The 15,048-nt window shown below is 35.6% G+C and overlaps 2 protein-coding genes across 2 annotated transcripts; one reads left to right on the top strand and one right to left on the bottom strand.

The window, feature by feature from the left end:
- Positions 1-1,463: 1,463 nt before the first annotated feature.
- Positions 1,464-9,677, top strand: LOC18047984 (ATP-dependent DNA helicase 2 subunit KU70). Its single transcript, XM_006442321.2, has 19 exons — positions 1,464-1,645; positions 1,789-1,866; positions 2,184-2,300; positions 2,516-2,630; positions 3,652-3,757; positions 3,875-3,992; positions 4,085-4,168; positions 4,257-4,315; positions 5,107-5,240; positions 5,325-5,368; positions 5,603-5,679; positions 6,183-6,330; positions 6,461-6,522; positions 7,029-7,089; positions 8,161-8,253; positions 8,327-8,444; positions 8,764-8,866; positions 8,981-9,155; positions 9,551-9,677. Exons 1-19 carry the CDS (start codon positions 1,580-1,582, stop codon positions 9,662-9,664), a joined length of 1,872 nt encoding a protein of 623 aa, XP_006442384.1. The 5' UTR covers positions 1,464-1,579; the 3' UTR covers positions 9,665-9,677.
- A 38-nt stretch (positions 9,678-9,715) lies between these two features.
- On the bottom strand, positions 9,716-11,678 carry LOC18047985 (small RNA-binding protein 11, chloroplastic). Its single transcript, XM_024189900.1, has 4 exons — positions 11,416-11,678; positions 10,577-10,645; positions 10,388-10,494; positions 9,716-9,824 (listed from the first exon to the last, which is right to left on the bottom strand). The coding sequence occupies exons 1-4, from the start codon at positions 11,534-11,536 to the stop codon at positions 9,741-9,743; spliced, it is 381 nt and encodes a 126-aa protein (XP_024045668.1). The 5' UTR covers positions 11,537-11,678; the 3' UTR covers positions 9,716-9,740.
- Positions 11,679-15,048: the final 3,370 nt, after the last annotated feature.

Consider the following 15,048-nt stretch of genomic DNA (forward strand, 5'->3'; position numbering starts at 1 on the left):
ATGGGTCAAGAGTTCGGTTTTGGAAAGATTGTTGGGTTAGGCAAAATGTCAGTTTGAAGGATTATGTTGTGAGGCCGGTGCCGAGTCATATGCTGGAAAATTCGATTAGGGATTATGTGAACGATCATGGGCAATGGAATTGGGTTACTTTCAGTAATTATCTTCCTCATAGCTTAGTGTTTGCTATTGCGGCCATTATGCCACCTTGTGTCGAGGGTGGTATGGACCGTATATTTTGGGGCTTCTCGACTAAGGGTAATTTTACAGTGAAATCAGCTTATCAAAATATTTCAAACAGAGCCTCCAGTCATATTGGACCAAGATGGGAACTTATTTGGAGCTGGAAAGGGCCACAAAGTGTCAAAACCTTCATGTGGTTGGCTATTCAAAACAAGTTAAAGACCAAAGCTGAGCTTGCTAGAAGACACATTTTGACAGAAAATCAATGTGAGAGATGCAAAGTTTGTGTGGAAGACTCCCTTCATGCCCTTAGAGATTGTGTGGCTGCCAAACGTATTTGGTTAGATATAGTCCCGTGTAGATTACGAGGAAGTTTTTTCTCTTCAAACTTAGAGGATTGGATTATTACTAATTTAAAGCCGAACTGTTATGATTGTAATGGAGTTGACTGGGCGGTAATTTTTGGCACAGCAATCTGGCGGTTGTGGTTTTGGAGGAACCAAGCTCTGTTTAAGAATGTGCAGAGGAGCAATCAGAACATCACGTTAGATATTATGACCAGAGCTGAAAATTCTCATAAAACCATGAGGGCTTTGATCAAGCCTGGAGCTTCAAAAATGGTTAAATACTTTGGATGGAAACCTCCCCCTGAAAACGTTTTCAAATTGAATACTGATGGGGCCTGCAAAAGGATGAATATGGCAGCTGCAGGTGGGTTGATAAGAAATGCCAATGGGAAGTGGATTGCTGGATTCTGTGCGAATATTGGAATTAGTTCGGTTACCAATGCTGAACTTTGGGGTTTATTCTATGGTCTTGACCTGGCTTGGAAGGTGGGTATTCGGTCTTTGTTGGTTGAAGTTGACAGCAAGTGCATCATTGATTTACTTGCAGACACGAGTAATAGCCCTAATAATTTTTCTTCAGTCATTCAAAGTATCAGAAGGCTCATCAACAGAGAATGGCATGTGTGCATTAGCCATATTTATCGTGAAGCAAACTTTGCAGCGGATTTTCTGGCAAATTTAGCAATAAGGCAACCTCTTGGCTTCCATTTCCTTCACAATCCTCCTAGTGGTGTTGTTAATTGCTTATTTCACGACATGTACGGGAATGTTTTCCCGCGTTTTGTCTCGGTTTAGCCTTGTTTGGCTCCCTTTTATATCAAAAACAAAAAAACAAAAATTAATATTTTAATAATTTGGGCGGTTAGTTGATCCGGTCTAGACTGAAAAACCCCAATCCGGTCCATTGACCCGCACTGACTTTAACCTAGCTTGTCAGACACTGGACTGAAGTTTCCAGTTTCGAATTTCTTTAGTACGCGGGTATCATTTAAATTTTTCAAAAAGCCCCTAAAATAAAACCAAAACCTTTCATTTCTCGTTGGGGTAAAAAAATGGAATTGGACCCCGATGATGTCTTCAGAGACGACGACGAAGAATCCGATAACGAATTCTATCAGGTTTCCTTTCTCCGTTTCTTGTTTGCTTTCATATCAAAACGACTACTGAGCTTCGTTTGTTTCTTAAATTCTTCATTTTTATTCATTTAGGCCAAAAAAAAAAGATGAAGATTAGTTGATTTCTCATAATTTTGTGTTTTCAGGAACACGAGGCGACTAAAGAATATGTCGTGTATCTTGTCGATGCTTCTCCCAAAATGTTTAGCACTACTTGTCCCGCCGTGAGTTTCTTCATTTAACAATGATAATCGATTTTTTAAAATTTTCAATTTTTTTTCCAAAATGGTCAGCGGCGACTTGGCGTTTTATTTATTTTTTTAATATTGAATTTGACCTAGTCATGAAGCAAAATGCAGTGAGTAAATTGTTCTTCTATCACAAACTAGAAGGGGAATGAAATGTTACAGCATTGAAATTCAATTTGCTATGTTGATGTTTTGTGAATAAGTTTGATGTTTTATGTAAATGCTGTTGTTCTGTGCCGTTTGGTTCTTGGTCTGATTGGTGTTAATAAATTTGATTTTTCAAAAATTGGCAGGAGGATCAAACAGATGAAACTCATTTCCACATTGCAGTTAGTTGTATTGCGCAATCGTTGAAGACTCAAATCATTAATAGATTGTATGATGAAGTAGCTATTTGCTTCTTTAACACTGTAAGTTGTTCTAATAAAGTGAAAGATAAGTTGGCTATTAGTCGTCTTGTATTCGAAGTTGCCTTTACTTTTATGTCTGACACTTCTTTGTAGTCTTTGGTTGAACGGTATAGTATAACTGGCCTTTTACTTTTGAGTAGAGAAAGAGGTTTTTGAATGTAGGTTTTGAGAATAAGCATAAAAGTAAACATGCAATTTTTTTTTTTCATTTGCAGAGGAAAAAGAAGAATTTGCAAGATCTAAATGCTGTTTTTGTATTCAATGTTGCTGAACGAGAGCAACTAGACAGGCCAACTGCGAGGTTTATAAAAGAATTTGATCACATAGAGGGTAAGTTTTGGTGATTATTTGCATTTTATTATGTGCATGGTTTATTTTAGATTCCCTGCTCCAGTTCTCTTTTCTCGACTGCATATCGTTCGAGACTAATTTTAGATTAAGACTGAAAGTCCTTGTTTTCAAAATGCAACTAGTTACGAATTGCACCACAGTAGGAGTTTTGTGATTCTGATCAATGTTGAGGTTTTAAAGTCATTTTGCTGATTTTTTATCTGAAAAAGTATTGTTTGGCTTTAAACTAACCAGTTGTTAGAATTGTAAGGTAGCAACCTTGTGGCCTTTTCAATAGTGCGTGGTTGCATTTCACTCAGGAAGCAAAGGTCAAACTGAGGTTTTTAGTCTTGATGTCAGTGGGTCAACATTAGCATTTAGTTTTTTCCTCTCTTTCCAAATAGATTCAATAATATCTCCTTAGAAATTTTTCAAAACATAGGTTATCAAGTAATATGAAATTGGAAAGGTAGGGAATTGCTTTAGTGTAAAACCCAATAAAAAGTGCAAGCGGCCATTTTAGGTGTAATGCATTTTCTCTTCATTTCATTACTATGGAAATTGGAGGACAGACTATCTTTTAAACATAATTTGTTTTTCTATGATGACAGTATCCCACTCTATCCAGTATAATTTCATCATTTTTCATATGGATCTTGTCAATTCTTTTTTATAGGATGTTGAAGATCTATTCACTCCTTTCAGTGAGTGCTTGTCTCTGGCATTATTTGTTAATATGCACATGATCTTCCCCTCGTTTGAGTTTTGACTGAAGCAGCTGTCCATTTTATCATAATTAATTTAATGATAAACAACTGACATCGTAACCAATCTTTGATATTTACATGAGATGTTTGAATTTTGGCTCCTGTGATGAAATTTGTGGTTGCATATATACTTATGTTTAAGCAGAAACTTTTTATACTATGTTGCAACATAAGTTGACTAAGTGTCCTCTTTGATGGAGAGTTATTAAAGATAAAACAATCTTGCCTAATCTGAAAACTGTTTTGCTCTGCAGAATCTTTTGAGAAAGAAATTGGGAGTCAGTATGGAATTGTTTCGGGATCTCGTGAGAATTCCCTGTACAATGCTCTCTGGGTTGCGCAAGGCCTGTTGCGCAAAGGGTAATGCTATGTACTTATCACTTTGTTCTTTGTATTGAATTTCCTGTATGCCTAAGAATTTCCTTAAGAATACTTTATGTAACTTTTGGTAATATCTTGGTTATATATTTATCTCAGATCTTCAAAGACAGCTGACAAACGCATACTGTTATTTACAAATGAAGATGATCCTTTTGGGAGTATCAAGGGTGCAGCAAAAAATGATATGACCAGAACCACAATGCAGCGAGCTAAAGTACGAGTTTCTATAAAAGTAAAGTTGCAGTTGGGGGCCTGCAAGGACTTTATATTATTATAAGACAACTCATGCATTTATCTTTGTTTCAGGATGCTCAAGATCTTGGCATCTCAATTGAACTTCTACCACTGAGTCCGCCCGATGAGGAGTTCAAGGTTTCTCATTTTTATGCTGTAAGTCCACACCTTTGCCATTTTATTTTTTCAGGACTTCCATGGCTGATAGATTCATTTACATTTCATCGATCTTACCATGTTGCAGGATATGATTGGACTAGAAGGTGATGATCTTGCTCTGTTCATGCCATCAGCAGGACAGAAGTATGCATCTCTGATTTTTTGTTAATCTTTTTAATTTTTTTTAATACAGAAAATTCAGCAATTATGTACTAGAGACATTATTAAGTAACCACATGTTTCCCTTAGAATAATTGAAAGTTGGTGAAGTTTTTGGTCCTCCCAAAACATTATAAGGAAATAATAAACCAACTATTTCTTTAAATTCCTAAGTACTAGTAATTTAACCTGGATGAATATCAAGCACTCGTGCTGATGTGAATTTTGGCAATTGACTGTCAAATTTATGAAGATGTGACCATGATGCTGTTTATAACTGAAAACAGGTCCATTAGTTCAAATGAGATATGGGAGACATCTATAATGTCGATTATGGTTAGTTTGCCCGTTTTGAGGGAAGAGTAATGGTATGCTTCCCTTGGTAGTTATAGTATTATTGTCATGTTATATAGTCTCAAACTCCTTGGGTGCAGTTAGCAATGGATCTTTGTGCTGACATTTTGCAACAGGTGTTTTAGACCCCTCAATGACCATTTCTGCAACTCTTGTATGCTTTCTGATGTCTAAAGCTAATTATTATTATAGTTTTTTGTTTGAGAGTTGAAGGAGATTGTTTTTTCCGAGAGTCAAAGGCAATGTATTTGGGCTGTATTCGGAAATGGGATTTATCTTTAATTCCCCCTGTCCGGAGATGGATATTCGTGGCCATGTTATGATTTTAAGACTTGAATCAGACAATACAGCATAACCAGCTCTTTAGTGAATTAAGCTATCCTTGACATCATTTAACATGTGAAATATGTATTTGATTTTAGATTGGAAGATATGAAGGATCAGCTGAGAAAGCGAATGTTCTCAAAGCGCATAGTTAAAAGAATATCATTTATAATTGCCAATGGACTGTCAATTGAATTGAATACATATGCTTTAATTCGTCCAACTGTTCCAGGTAGGTAGGGTTCATTGTTCTCTTTTAGGCTTCTGCATGTGGTCTTTTAAGATGGTCATCTGTTTCTGTGCTTTTGCTTTACAGGGGCAATCACCTGGCTGGATTCTGTCACAAATCATCCCTTAAAGGTGATTCCCATTATTAAATTATGATGGCTGGTTGCATTTTTAGCAGACATATGGTTGTATTGTAATGTGTCACACATCAAGGTTTCCTTTTTTGTTCTCTGTCTCTCTCTCATTCTCTCTCTTTTTAATTTTTAAATGTCAAACAGTTATTTTATTTGAAAATCATTAGGGTAAGTCTTTAGTGTAGTATGGGGTTTAGCTACTTGTTATATGATTATATTTGATTTTCTACAGACTGAAAGATCTTTCATCTGTGCGGATACTGGTGCATTAATGCAAGAACCTGCAAAACGCTTTCAGCCTTACAAAGGGTTAGCATATTTAGGTTCTACTGTACATCATAGTCAATATTTTTGTGGAAGATCTCTCCTTCACACCCTCAGCTAACACTGCCCCCTTCTGTTTCTTTTATCAGTTCTCTGTTTTCTAGGTTCAAAATTTGTCTGTATTGTATCTATTCTGTGCTTTATATTTTTACCTTTATAGGATAATCAAGACACTTTCGTTCTTTATTATGGTGCTTTAAACACAAACTTCTTTTTTGACTGAACAAATGCATGGCTTTGGCTATGATGAGAATCGGTAAAAGTAGTCTTGCAGTGAGTTTAACCCATCCGGCATAGAATTAGGGACTGCAAACTAGCATGCTTCAGAGAATAAAATGTTATCTGCGTTGGTTCATTTGTTGGCTCATCAGATGATGTCATGTAGCTTTATCACATAGAAACTGTTCATATTTTGCAATTCCTAATTGTTCATGTTATTATTTAATTCTCTTCTTGGAATTTCAGCCTGGTTTTCTGTGTATTTTCAGTGAGAATATAAAGTTTTCAGTTCAGGAGCTATCTGAGATCAAAAGAGTTTCAACGGGACATCTTCGTCTCCATGGGTTCAAGCCATTAAGCTACTTAAAAGATTATCACAACTTGAGGCCATCAACATTTGTTTTTCCTAGTGACAAGGTTGCTTAGTTCTTTTGCTACAATGTACTAAAATTATTTTGCTGAAGTTAATGCTTGTTTCATCATTTAGTTGTTGATGGCTCATTGTCCTTATATTAGCTTTCTCTTTTTTTTTCATTGGCTTATGCAGGAAGTGGTCGGAAGTACTTGCACTTTTATAGCCCTCCATAGATCCATGTTACGGCTTAAGCGGTTAGTGCTTTATCCTCCATTTTCAGTAATCTTATATTATTACATTTATGAAATTTAACTGGTTATATGTTATGTTGTCTGTATCAGTATATATGGGTTAAAATTGTTATCCCATCTATCTTATGTGTTAGTCTCAAAACCATTTTGTTGATACAAAGACATTGTATGATATCTGGAAATTCCTTCTTTTGTATGAACATGCCTGTGACAGTTCTTGTCAATGTTTTTTGAATCAGTGATTTTTGTTGGCATACATTTTATGATCATGTGGTGGGAGTTTGAAAAATACCTTAAATTCATTTATTGATATTCATGAAGTTCTTTAATGCAAATTCCTCTAGTTGTTTTCATTCTACTCTTTTTTTGAACCACCTGATTTTTCTGGAAGTATGATGATGGCCATGTTCTTATTAGTTCTTGTATTGTTGTTGTTTGGCAATCAAAGTGGTACTCAGACAATTACAACATATAGTTTAGCCTTTGAAGACTTTATTGTTTCCTTGCAGTTTTGCAGTTGCATTTTATGGCAATCCATCTAATCCTCGGTTGGTTGCCCTTGTTGCTCAAGTAAGACCTTTGATACACATTTGTAGAACTTATTCTATTTTGCACATTTGACTGGATAATTTTGGAAGACGTGCGATTTATTTATTTATTTTGGATAAGGCGAGCTTTCTCTGATAACTTAACTGCCGCTCAATTGTATTTGACTCATCGCTAAGTGTTTTCTGGTTGTTCTTGCATTTTTATTGAACATTGGCCTTGGGGTGCCTACGGCCTAAATTCCATGGAAAGACAATGTAGTATTATGTGTTGGTATTGTTTGAGGATTAACCTTGTAGAAATGTTCCCCCTTAAAAAGGTCTGGACCTAATTAGATGAACTCTATGTTTTTGTCTCGGTTCTGCCCTGTGTCACTTCCAACTACTTTATCACCTAAGTTTCTGTGAAATATATACACAAATTGTTTCTGGATTATAACTAGAATTCCACCTTTTCTGGACCCATCTCACATCAATAATGTGACCCCTACCACCTAGAGGTAGTTTTAGGCAAGTTTCCTTCGAAGTGGATTTCTGAATGCCAGCTCGTACTAATCTATCTTCTGGTGCATATGATGATTCTTTAGCTGCCCGAGGCGTTAATTTACCGATTAAAATATCGCCGGTCTCTGCCCAAGATCCTAGCATCATGATTCCATTTTTGTCGAAATTGGAAAGTAACCGGGCTTTTCAATGCAGCATTTTATTAGTAATCCTTTCGGGACCTTGGCTTGTCACTTGATTCTGAATTTCATATTTCCGTTTGTAAAAAGAGGTGTAAATATCTCTATATATCTGACATTCGCTAATAAGTACCGATCCTGAAAATTGTAAGCTTCCCATGGCATATAAGCTACTAATATGTTTTTCCCTAGAGTGAGTTTGCTGCCAACTGTAGAAGCACCATCCGCTTCTGATATGTATAATAAGATTTTGATATTTGCTTATTATGATGGAGGAAAAATCACTTTTCAGTTCTCGATTTGTCCGAATGAACAAACTATATGTTCTTCCAAAATGAAAATTCTTGTGGTATTTAATGTGTTTAATTTACCACTTATTACTGAGGCTATTTATCTCTTTTGAATCTTCACAGGATGAGATTGTTAGAGCTGGTGGTCAGGTTGAGCCACCGGGAATGCACATGATATATCTTCCATATTCTGATGACATCAGACCCGTTGAAGAGGCAAGAAAGATACCTGAGTTAAAATGAATATATTATCTTATAGTCTCACTGATGTAATTTATGGTATTTGCAGCTTCATTCGGATACGGATGCTGTTCCTCGGGCATCAGATGATGAAGTTAAAAAGGCTGCTGCTTTGATGAAGCGTATTGACTTGAAAGATTTTTCAGTCTGCCAATTTGCTAATCCTTGTAAGTTGTAATTTGCTTTTTGGTAATATGTAGTTGCTTATGGAATGCCTGTTAGTATTAAGGTTCGGTATAAGCCATCTTCAAAAAGCAGCTTATCATGTAATGGTTTCTAATTGTGAGCTTGTGCATACAAGTGGAACCCCAGCTTAATTTCAGAGATGAAAATCACTTTGCTCTTATAAAATAAGCAATTTTCTTAATGCGTTGTGATATAGGTTGACTTCTGTAAAGGCACACACGGGGTTGAAAAAAATGTCAGTTCAATTTAAAATTTTTGAAGTTATTCCATTTGATTATGTAACTGAATAAATTCCTGCAGCTTTGCAGAGGCATTATGCAGTATTGCAAGCCTTAGCTCTAGAAGAAGATGACATGCCAGAAATCAAAGATGAAACAGTTCCTGATGAAGAAGGCATGGCCAGGTAAGTACAAACTTTTGGTTAAGTTTTAAATGCTCTTGCTTTTATTTTATGCTTCAGATTTTGATCTTGATTGATAAATGAACTCAGCAAATTATTCACGTGTGTGACCTGCAGGCCTGGAGTTGTTAAAGCAATAGAGGAATTCAAGCTTTCTGTTTATGGGGACAACTATGATGAGGAAGGTGATGTTAAAGTGAGTGAGGCCTCCAGAAAACGGAAAGCAGCTACTGAAAATGCTGCAAAGGAGTGTGCGAATTATGATTGGGCTGACCTTGCTGACAAGGGAAAGGTTAGACTAAATGTTGCTTTCACTTATTTCCGTCTCGAAGTTTTGCTTTCTGCTCTGTGCATGAGAGTTTTGTTTTGTGTTTGAGAAGATAATTTGAGAGACATTTTCAATTTCCAATATCAGCGCCTTTATTCTTTCGCCAACAAATGTAATTTGAGATTCCAATGAGAACAAATGGGTTGAGTATTCAAACATTTAATTTCTTCTGGAAATCAAAATGAAGATATATTGGCAATTTTGGCACATTTTTATTTAGAAAGTTATGCTCAGTATGATAATCAAAGAGATGCATATCAGTCTATGTAGATTCATGATTCAAGAAAAACTTGGATTGGTTATTGCTCAAATAATTTTAATGATATTTAATCTCATTTGTTATTGATTATGTTTTACAGTTAAAGGAAATGACGGTGCAAGAGTTGAAGCTTTACTTGATGGCACACAACCTTTCCACTACAGGAAGGAAGGAAACCCTGATCAGCCGTATATTAACACACATGGGCAAGTGAGCGTGTGATGGATCTGTCGTGTTACACTTCACTCTAATTAAACATTCCAGGTGCATGCCTTGCCCCTCCCTGCATTTCACTGAAATTTTGCATTTCCATTTTTGTTGGGGCACAAAGAGAACTTAAAACTTCTGGATACCTTATGATGAGCATCAACAGCCTGAAAAGCATTTTGGAGAGAGTTTTCTTAATATGAAGGGAATGCAAACACTTGAAATGTGATCTTTCTATACTTCGAATAATATGAAAAGTTTCAAATGAAGCGATTATAAATTTTTAGTCTTTGAAGTGCGTGTTTCAACTTTATTTTTTTATAAAATAAAATAAAACAGTAAGTGATATGGCACATGGGATTGCAATCAACTTTTGAGACAACAATCGACGGTGAATCGTCAACAAAAACAAAATTTTTCATTTTCTATTGCCAAAAATTGTTTTCAAATTCCAAAGACTTGCTATTTGGTCTTCATTTATAAATACTATGCCTTTCAAAATATAACAGGTGAATTTTTAGCATATAAATTAACATAACACATGGCAAAGTAGTTGACTGCCACGTGAATTTTTAGTCTCGCAAGTGCCACATCAGTATTGTAACGTCTGCTGGGTCTTACATTGTCCACAAAAAGGACCCGTCCATCTAGTAACTGCAAGTATATACTGTGTGATGCTTAAACTCAACAATTTAAGCATGGAAAATCAGAGAAAATGATGCAATTTTACCTTCCCATTCATCTCTGTCAAGGCTTTTTGGGCTTCCTCTTCTGTGCTGAAAGTCACGGACCCATAACCTTTTGATGTGTTCTTACCTTTATCCATTATTATTGTAGCTGCAAAAGGAAAAGAATCGGATATTAGAAAAATAGTGAAGATGGAACAGGGGTTGAGACGTAAAATAGAAATAGAACAAACCCTTAGTGACTTGGCCAAATTGTGAAAAAGCATCAGCTAACATCTCTTTAGTGGTTGAGAAAGAAACGCCTGCGGAACATGCCAATTATTTTATCAAAATTAGATGGTAAGATTGCAAATTCTGCAGCCAAAAGTATTACACAACTGAAGGAAGGAAATAAAAAATATGAACATGTTTTTAATCTCAGTAACTTGTGAAACAGTTATAAGTTCAAGGGAATTAGATAGAGGTGTGGCTGAGTTTGATATTTTGGACCAAAAAGGGCAAACAGATGAATCCAGATAATTAAGAAAAGCATCAATTCCAGTGCAACTGTGGACAATGGAATTGCTTTCCCTATGAGAGTAGAGGGCCTAAATACGAGCAAAAACCTACTGATGCATCTACAGAAGCTCACATTCACATCCTGCGTGATTAAACCACCGTATGGTCTTACTCTACAGTGAAGAATGTAATAATTAACGACCTGATAAGGCTACAAGGTGAAGAAACTATTCACCAGAAAAGTTCAAAATCAAATCAGAGTGGCTTTGATTTTTGAAAAAATGAAACAATATCACTTGAGCAACACTATAAAATTATTCAAAGAAATCTCTAGGTCAGTATTCAAATATATGTATTCGTCCATTCCACCACAACCTCAAAATTCAGAACCAAGGACCCCCCATTTGGATTCGATTGATTAATTTGAGCAATATAAAATCGGATTTTGAACTTCCCTAATCAAAAGTTATATTCCACACAATCGGTTCCTTTAACATGATGCATCACATAATATTTTGTTTGCAAAATAAAGAAAAAAGATGACATAATAGAAACACTCACAGAGAGAGAATACCTTTGACGAAAAGCTTAGAAGTGAATCCTCTGTAAGATACGAGTTGGGCTGCTGAATTTTTCAAGTTTGAATGAGAGACTGCGCCATTTCTGTAAATGTTTTTTTGTATTAGCGCCGCCATTTTTGTAAGGGAGAGTAAAGAAATAAGTAACAACGCAACAGGTGAGCAGAAGAAGCCCAATTTAGTACTTCAGTTGTATGCCATGTTTGTGATCAAAATTGAATGGTTAAATTATGTTGTTTCCAATAATTTATGCTGCATCTGTTTTAATAATAAAGAAATCTTGCATTAAAATTAAAATTAGGGTAATACCTGATTTTATAAATAGATTGCAATGTAATATTTGAAAAATAAAACAATAATTTACAAAATGTTTATAACATAATTTTGATTTTTTCTTACAAAAAAAAAAAGAGTAAGTAATAGAGAACGAGGGCTACAAACTTTGTATCTGAAACGGCCGTTCGATTATTCATAAATGAAAGCAACGGTCAGATATTGGTGGCTTATGAAAATAGGCAATCGCGACGACTAACAAGTGAATTGTTTTTTAATGTTTTTTACACTACTATATTACAATCATAATTTTATTAATATTGTTGATGTAGATTTTTGGTCAATCAGTGAATTAATTTAAGAGGGGGTATTATAAAAAGACACAGAAAACTGATGTGGTTCAACCTTTGGCCTACATCCATAGATAAAGAAAATAAATATTTTATTAAGATCGCGATTACAACTCAATTCTCACTCTCTTTACTACTTTTTAAGTGCTCGTCCTCATACGATCATGGATCTTTGTTTTTATAGCCTTCAACTGATAAATTCATTTTCTCACTTAAACTCTTCCTAATTCTCCTCAATCCATTATGATTTGAATTACAAAATATTTCTATTTTTTATAGGTTGTATTCATGTCAAACTTTATTTAATTTACTTCTAGATCAAACTATGTCCTTCCATCGTTGACTTTTATCTTGTAGGGCATGATTCAACAATAGCCCCTTTATTTAAACTTGATTTTTTTTTTCTATGGGATCCATAATCTACAACTGGGTCAAGGGTCCCCATCGGTTAGGATCCATGACTTTTTGCTATCCTGCACTCCTGGAAACCATGATTTCTGCTCCCCATTCCTGTGGACCATGGTTCTTGCTCCCGGAGGAGCATGACTCATGCTCCCTATTCTTGGGAGAGCATGGTTCTTGCTCCCCATTCCTGGGGACCATGGCTTTTGCTCCCTAAGGAGCATGACTCCTACTCCCCATTATTGGCGAAGCATAGTTTTTCCTGCTCCCTGGTGGAGCATGGTTCTGCTCCCTAAAGAGCATGACTTTTGCTCTTTATTCTTGGGAACTTGCTCCCAATATGCTCTTTATTCTTGAGGGGCATCACTTTTTGCTGCACATTTTTATTTATTTTTATATTTTTCTACAAAAGCTGCTCCCCAACTCTTAGTTTCTTGTTCCACCAGAAGCATAAGACCTCAAATTGTTTTTCTCTACTTATTTATACATAAGCCATCCTTTGCACCTTTTACCCACATTGTGGAGCTCTAATCCTTTGGTTTTTCACTTTCCTTGGTGAATGTCTTTTCTCTTCTCATTGTTTTTAGAAATTTTAACGACTTCTGATTTTGAAATTTCAACTATAACTCTTTTTATCATGAGTATTTTGAACATGATGATGGTTACTGTCATCTATCATCTGACCAATTACCTCTTTCTATAAATTTTACTTCTGCACCATTTATTCCTAGTCACCAAACTAACCTCCAACCCAACACTGACTGGTCCATCAATGAGGTGGGGAATACAATTTTTGAAAAATCTATTTCATCTCTTAGATTCAAATATGAAATTTCAAGTTCAGTTGAACTTAGGAAGTCTCAAATTTGTGAGCTCGTCAGCCAACCTCCTCCTAGGGTCGTTGCCTTTCATCCATATTTTTTTCGTTTTGGTGTTAGGTTACCATTGCACTATTTCTTGAGATATATTGCTGATCTATCTGAACTGTGCCCCAGCGCAGCTTTTCACCAATGTCTAGTGTGCAATGATTGGCATGTACATCTTATGGAAATTGAGAGGTTTTCCAGATCCCACTTTTAGTCAGTTTTGGCGAATTTACCAACTAGTGAACCTTTGTGATAAAGATTCCCTTCTCAAGGGTTGGTATTATGTTCGTACTTGGGATAAGTCTCTCCCTCTAATCATCCAGGCCGAATCTCATGATGGTTCCTAGAAAAATTCTTACTTTTTTGTCCTTGGGGATTGGGAGCTAGAAAATTCTCCTGATATGTTTCCTATGTATTAGGTTCAAACCCACTTTTCTACTTCTGGTAGCTTCACAAGAAATTTCGACATGATGTGTTTTTCTTTATCAATGTACTTACTCTTTTTCTTTTTCTTTTCTCTTTTTTTTTTTCAATGTCATGGGGTTGCACCCCTATTGATCCTTCCGAGCAAAATCAGATCGATGAAGTTTTTAAAGATCTTAAAAATTTTTGGTCCTCAAAATATCTTTCTCAAACAGGCTTTCTAACCGCTTTTGGCTTTATCCCTTCTATTTCCTCCAATATTCCATCATCGAGTGGGTTTCTACTTAGGCATAATAGTTTTGATGCTACAAAAAGGTTGTACTATTTTATTTTTCTTTTCTTTTTCCATTTTCTTCCAGACCTTTGAAAGTCTGAATCTGTTCTTTTCTTTGCATTGGTCAGCTCATCAGCACTAGAATATTTTTGAGCTCTCAATAGAAACTCAGTGAAAGTCCTTGGTGCATTCTTAGCGAGCCTACAATTGAATCTTCATGGCCGTAGGCTTGCCATTATGGTCATTAATGCTATTGCATCTGTATAATTTTCTACTCTTACTATCTCTTTTCTAAAACGAATAATATAGTCATTCAATGACTCATCCTTCTCATTCTTCACTGACAACAAGTAAGTTGAGGGAAATTGATGGTCTCTTGCTCCCACAATATAGTAATTCACAGGCCTCCCATTCTTAGGGGAGCATGATTCTTGCATGCTCCCCACTTTTGGGGGAGCATGGTTTTGCCCCTAAGGAGCATGACTCTTGCTCCTTATTCTTGGGAGCTTGCTCCCAATATGCTCTTTATTCTAAAGCAGCATCACTTTTTGTCACACACTTTATTGATTTTTATATTTTCTACAACAAATATTAACGGTAAAAAATTTATTGAGACTATTTTTGATAATTCGAACATAGTACAACCCAAATTCTTATCCTCACATAATATGGGAGAGACATATATTCTTCTCCTTTATCAATGAAGAGACATTTTTACTTCTACTCAATTTAACTGAGAGGAGAATCGAGTCCTAGCAATATCTAGAACTTGAACCCATGTGCTCTAGTTTGGGTGTGTGTGTTGTGCCAATAGGTCAAGAGCCCATTGACAAGTACAAAAGAGTGGTTAGATACTTGAGAATGGGATGTAACCAAATTGAGGGCCCATTTTGGTTTACTAGGTTGAAAAATAGTTTGCACTTATGATAAATCGCTAGTATATTTTGAAAACGAAAAAAGGAATAGTTTTTCAAAATTTTATTTGGAAAATAAGATTTACTAATAATGATGTTAAGAATCTTAACATTTGAATTCCAATAT

This window comes from Citrus clementina, unplaced genomic scaffold (assembly GCF_000493195.1).
Source record: "Citrus clementina cultivar Clemenules unplaced genomic scaffold, Citrus_clementina_v1.0 scaffold_3, whole genome shotgun sequence".
In the NCBI taxonomy this organism is placed as follows: domain Eukaryota; kingdom Viridiplantae; phylum Streptophyta; class Magnoliopsida; order Sapindales; family Rutaceae; genus Citrus; species Citrus x clementina.

Bases quoted from the DNA above. Each gene is read 5' to 3' on its own strand.
- LOC18047984 (XM_006442321.2), top strand. From the start codon at position 1,580: ATGGAATTGGACCCCGATGATGTCTTCAGAGACGACGACGAAGAATCC. The intron at 5,680-6,182 runs GTTAGCATATTT...GTGTATTTTCAG, and splicing joins CGCTTTCAGCCTTACAAAGG to TGAGAATATAAAGTTTTCAG. The intron at 7,090-8,160 runs GTAAGACCTTTG...GAATCTTCACAG, and splicing joins TGGTTGCCCTTGTTGCTCAA to GATGAGATTGTTAGAGCTGG.
- LOC18047985 (XM_024189900.1), bottom strand. From the start codon at position 11,536: ATGGCGGCGCTAATACAAAAAAACATTTACAGAAATGGCGCAGTCTCT. The intron at 10,646-11,415 runs GTATTCTCTCTC...CATGTTCCGCAG, and splicing joins TTCTAAGCTTTTCGTCAAAG to GCGTTTCTTTCTCAACCACT. The intron at 9,825-10,387 runs GTAAAATTGCAT...AATGCTTTTCAG, and splicing joins TGACAGAGATGAATGGGAAG to GCTGTTGATGCTCATCATAA.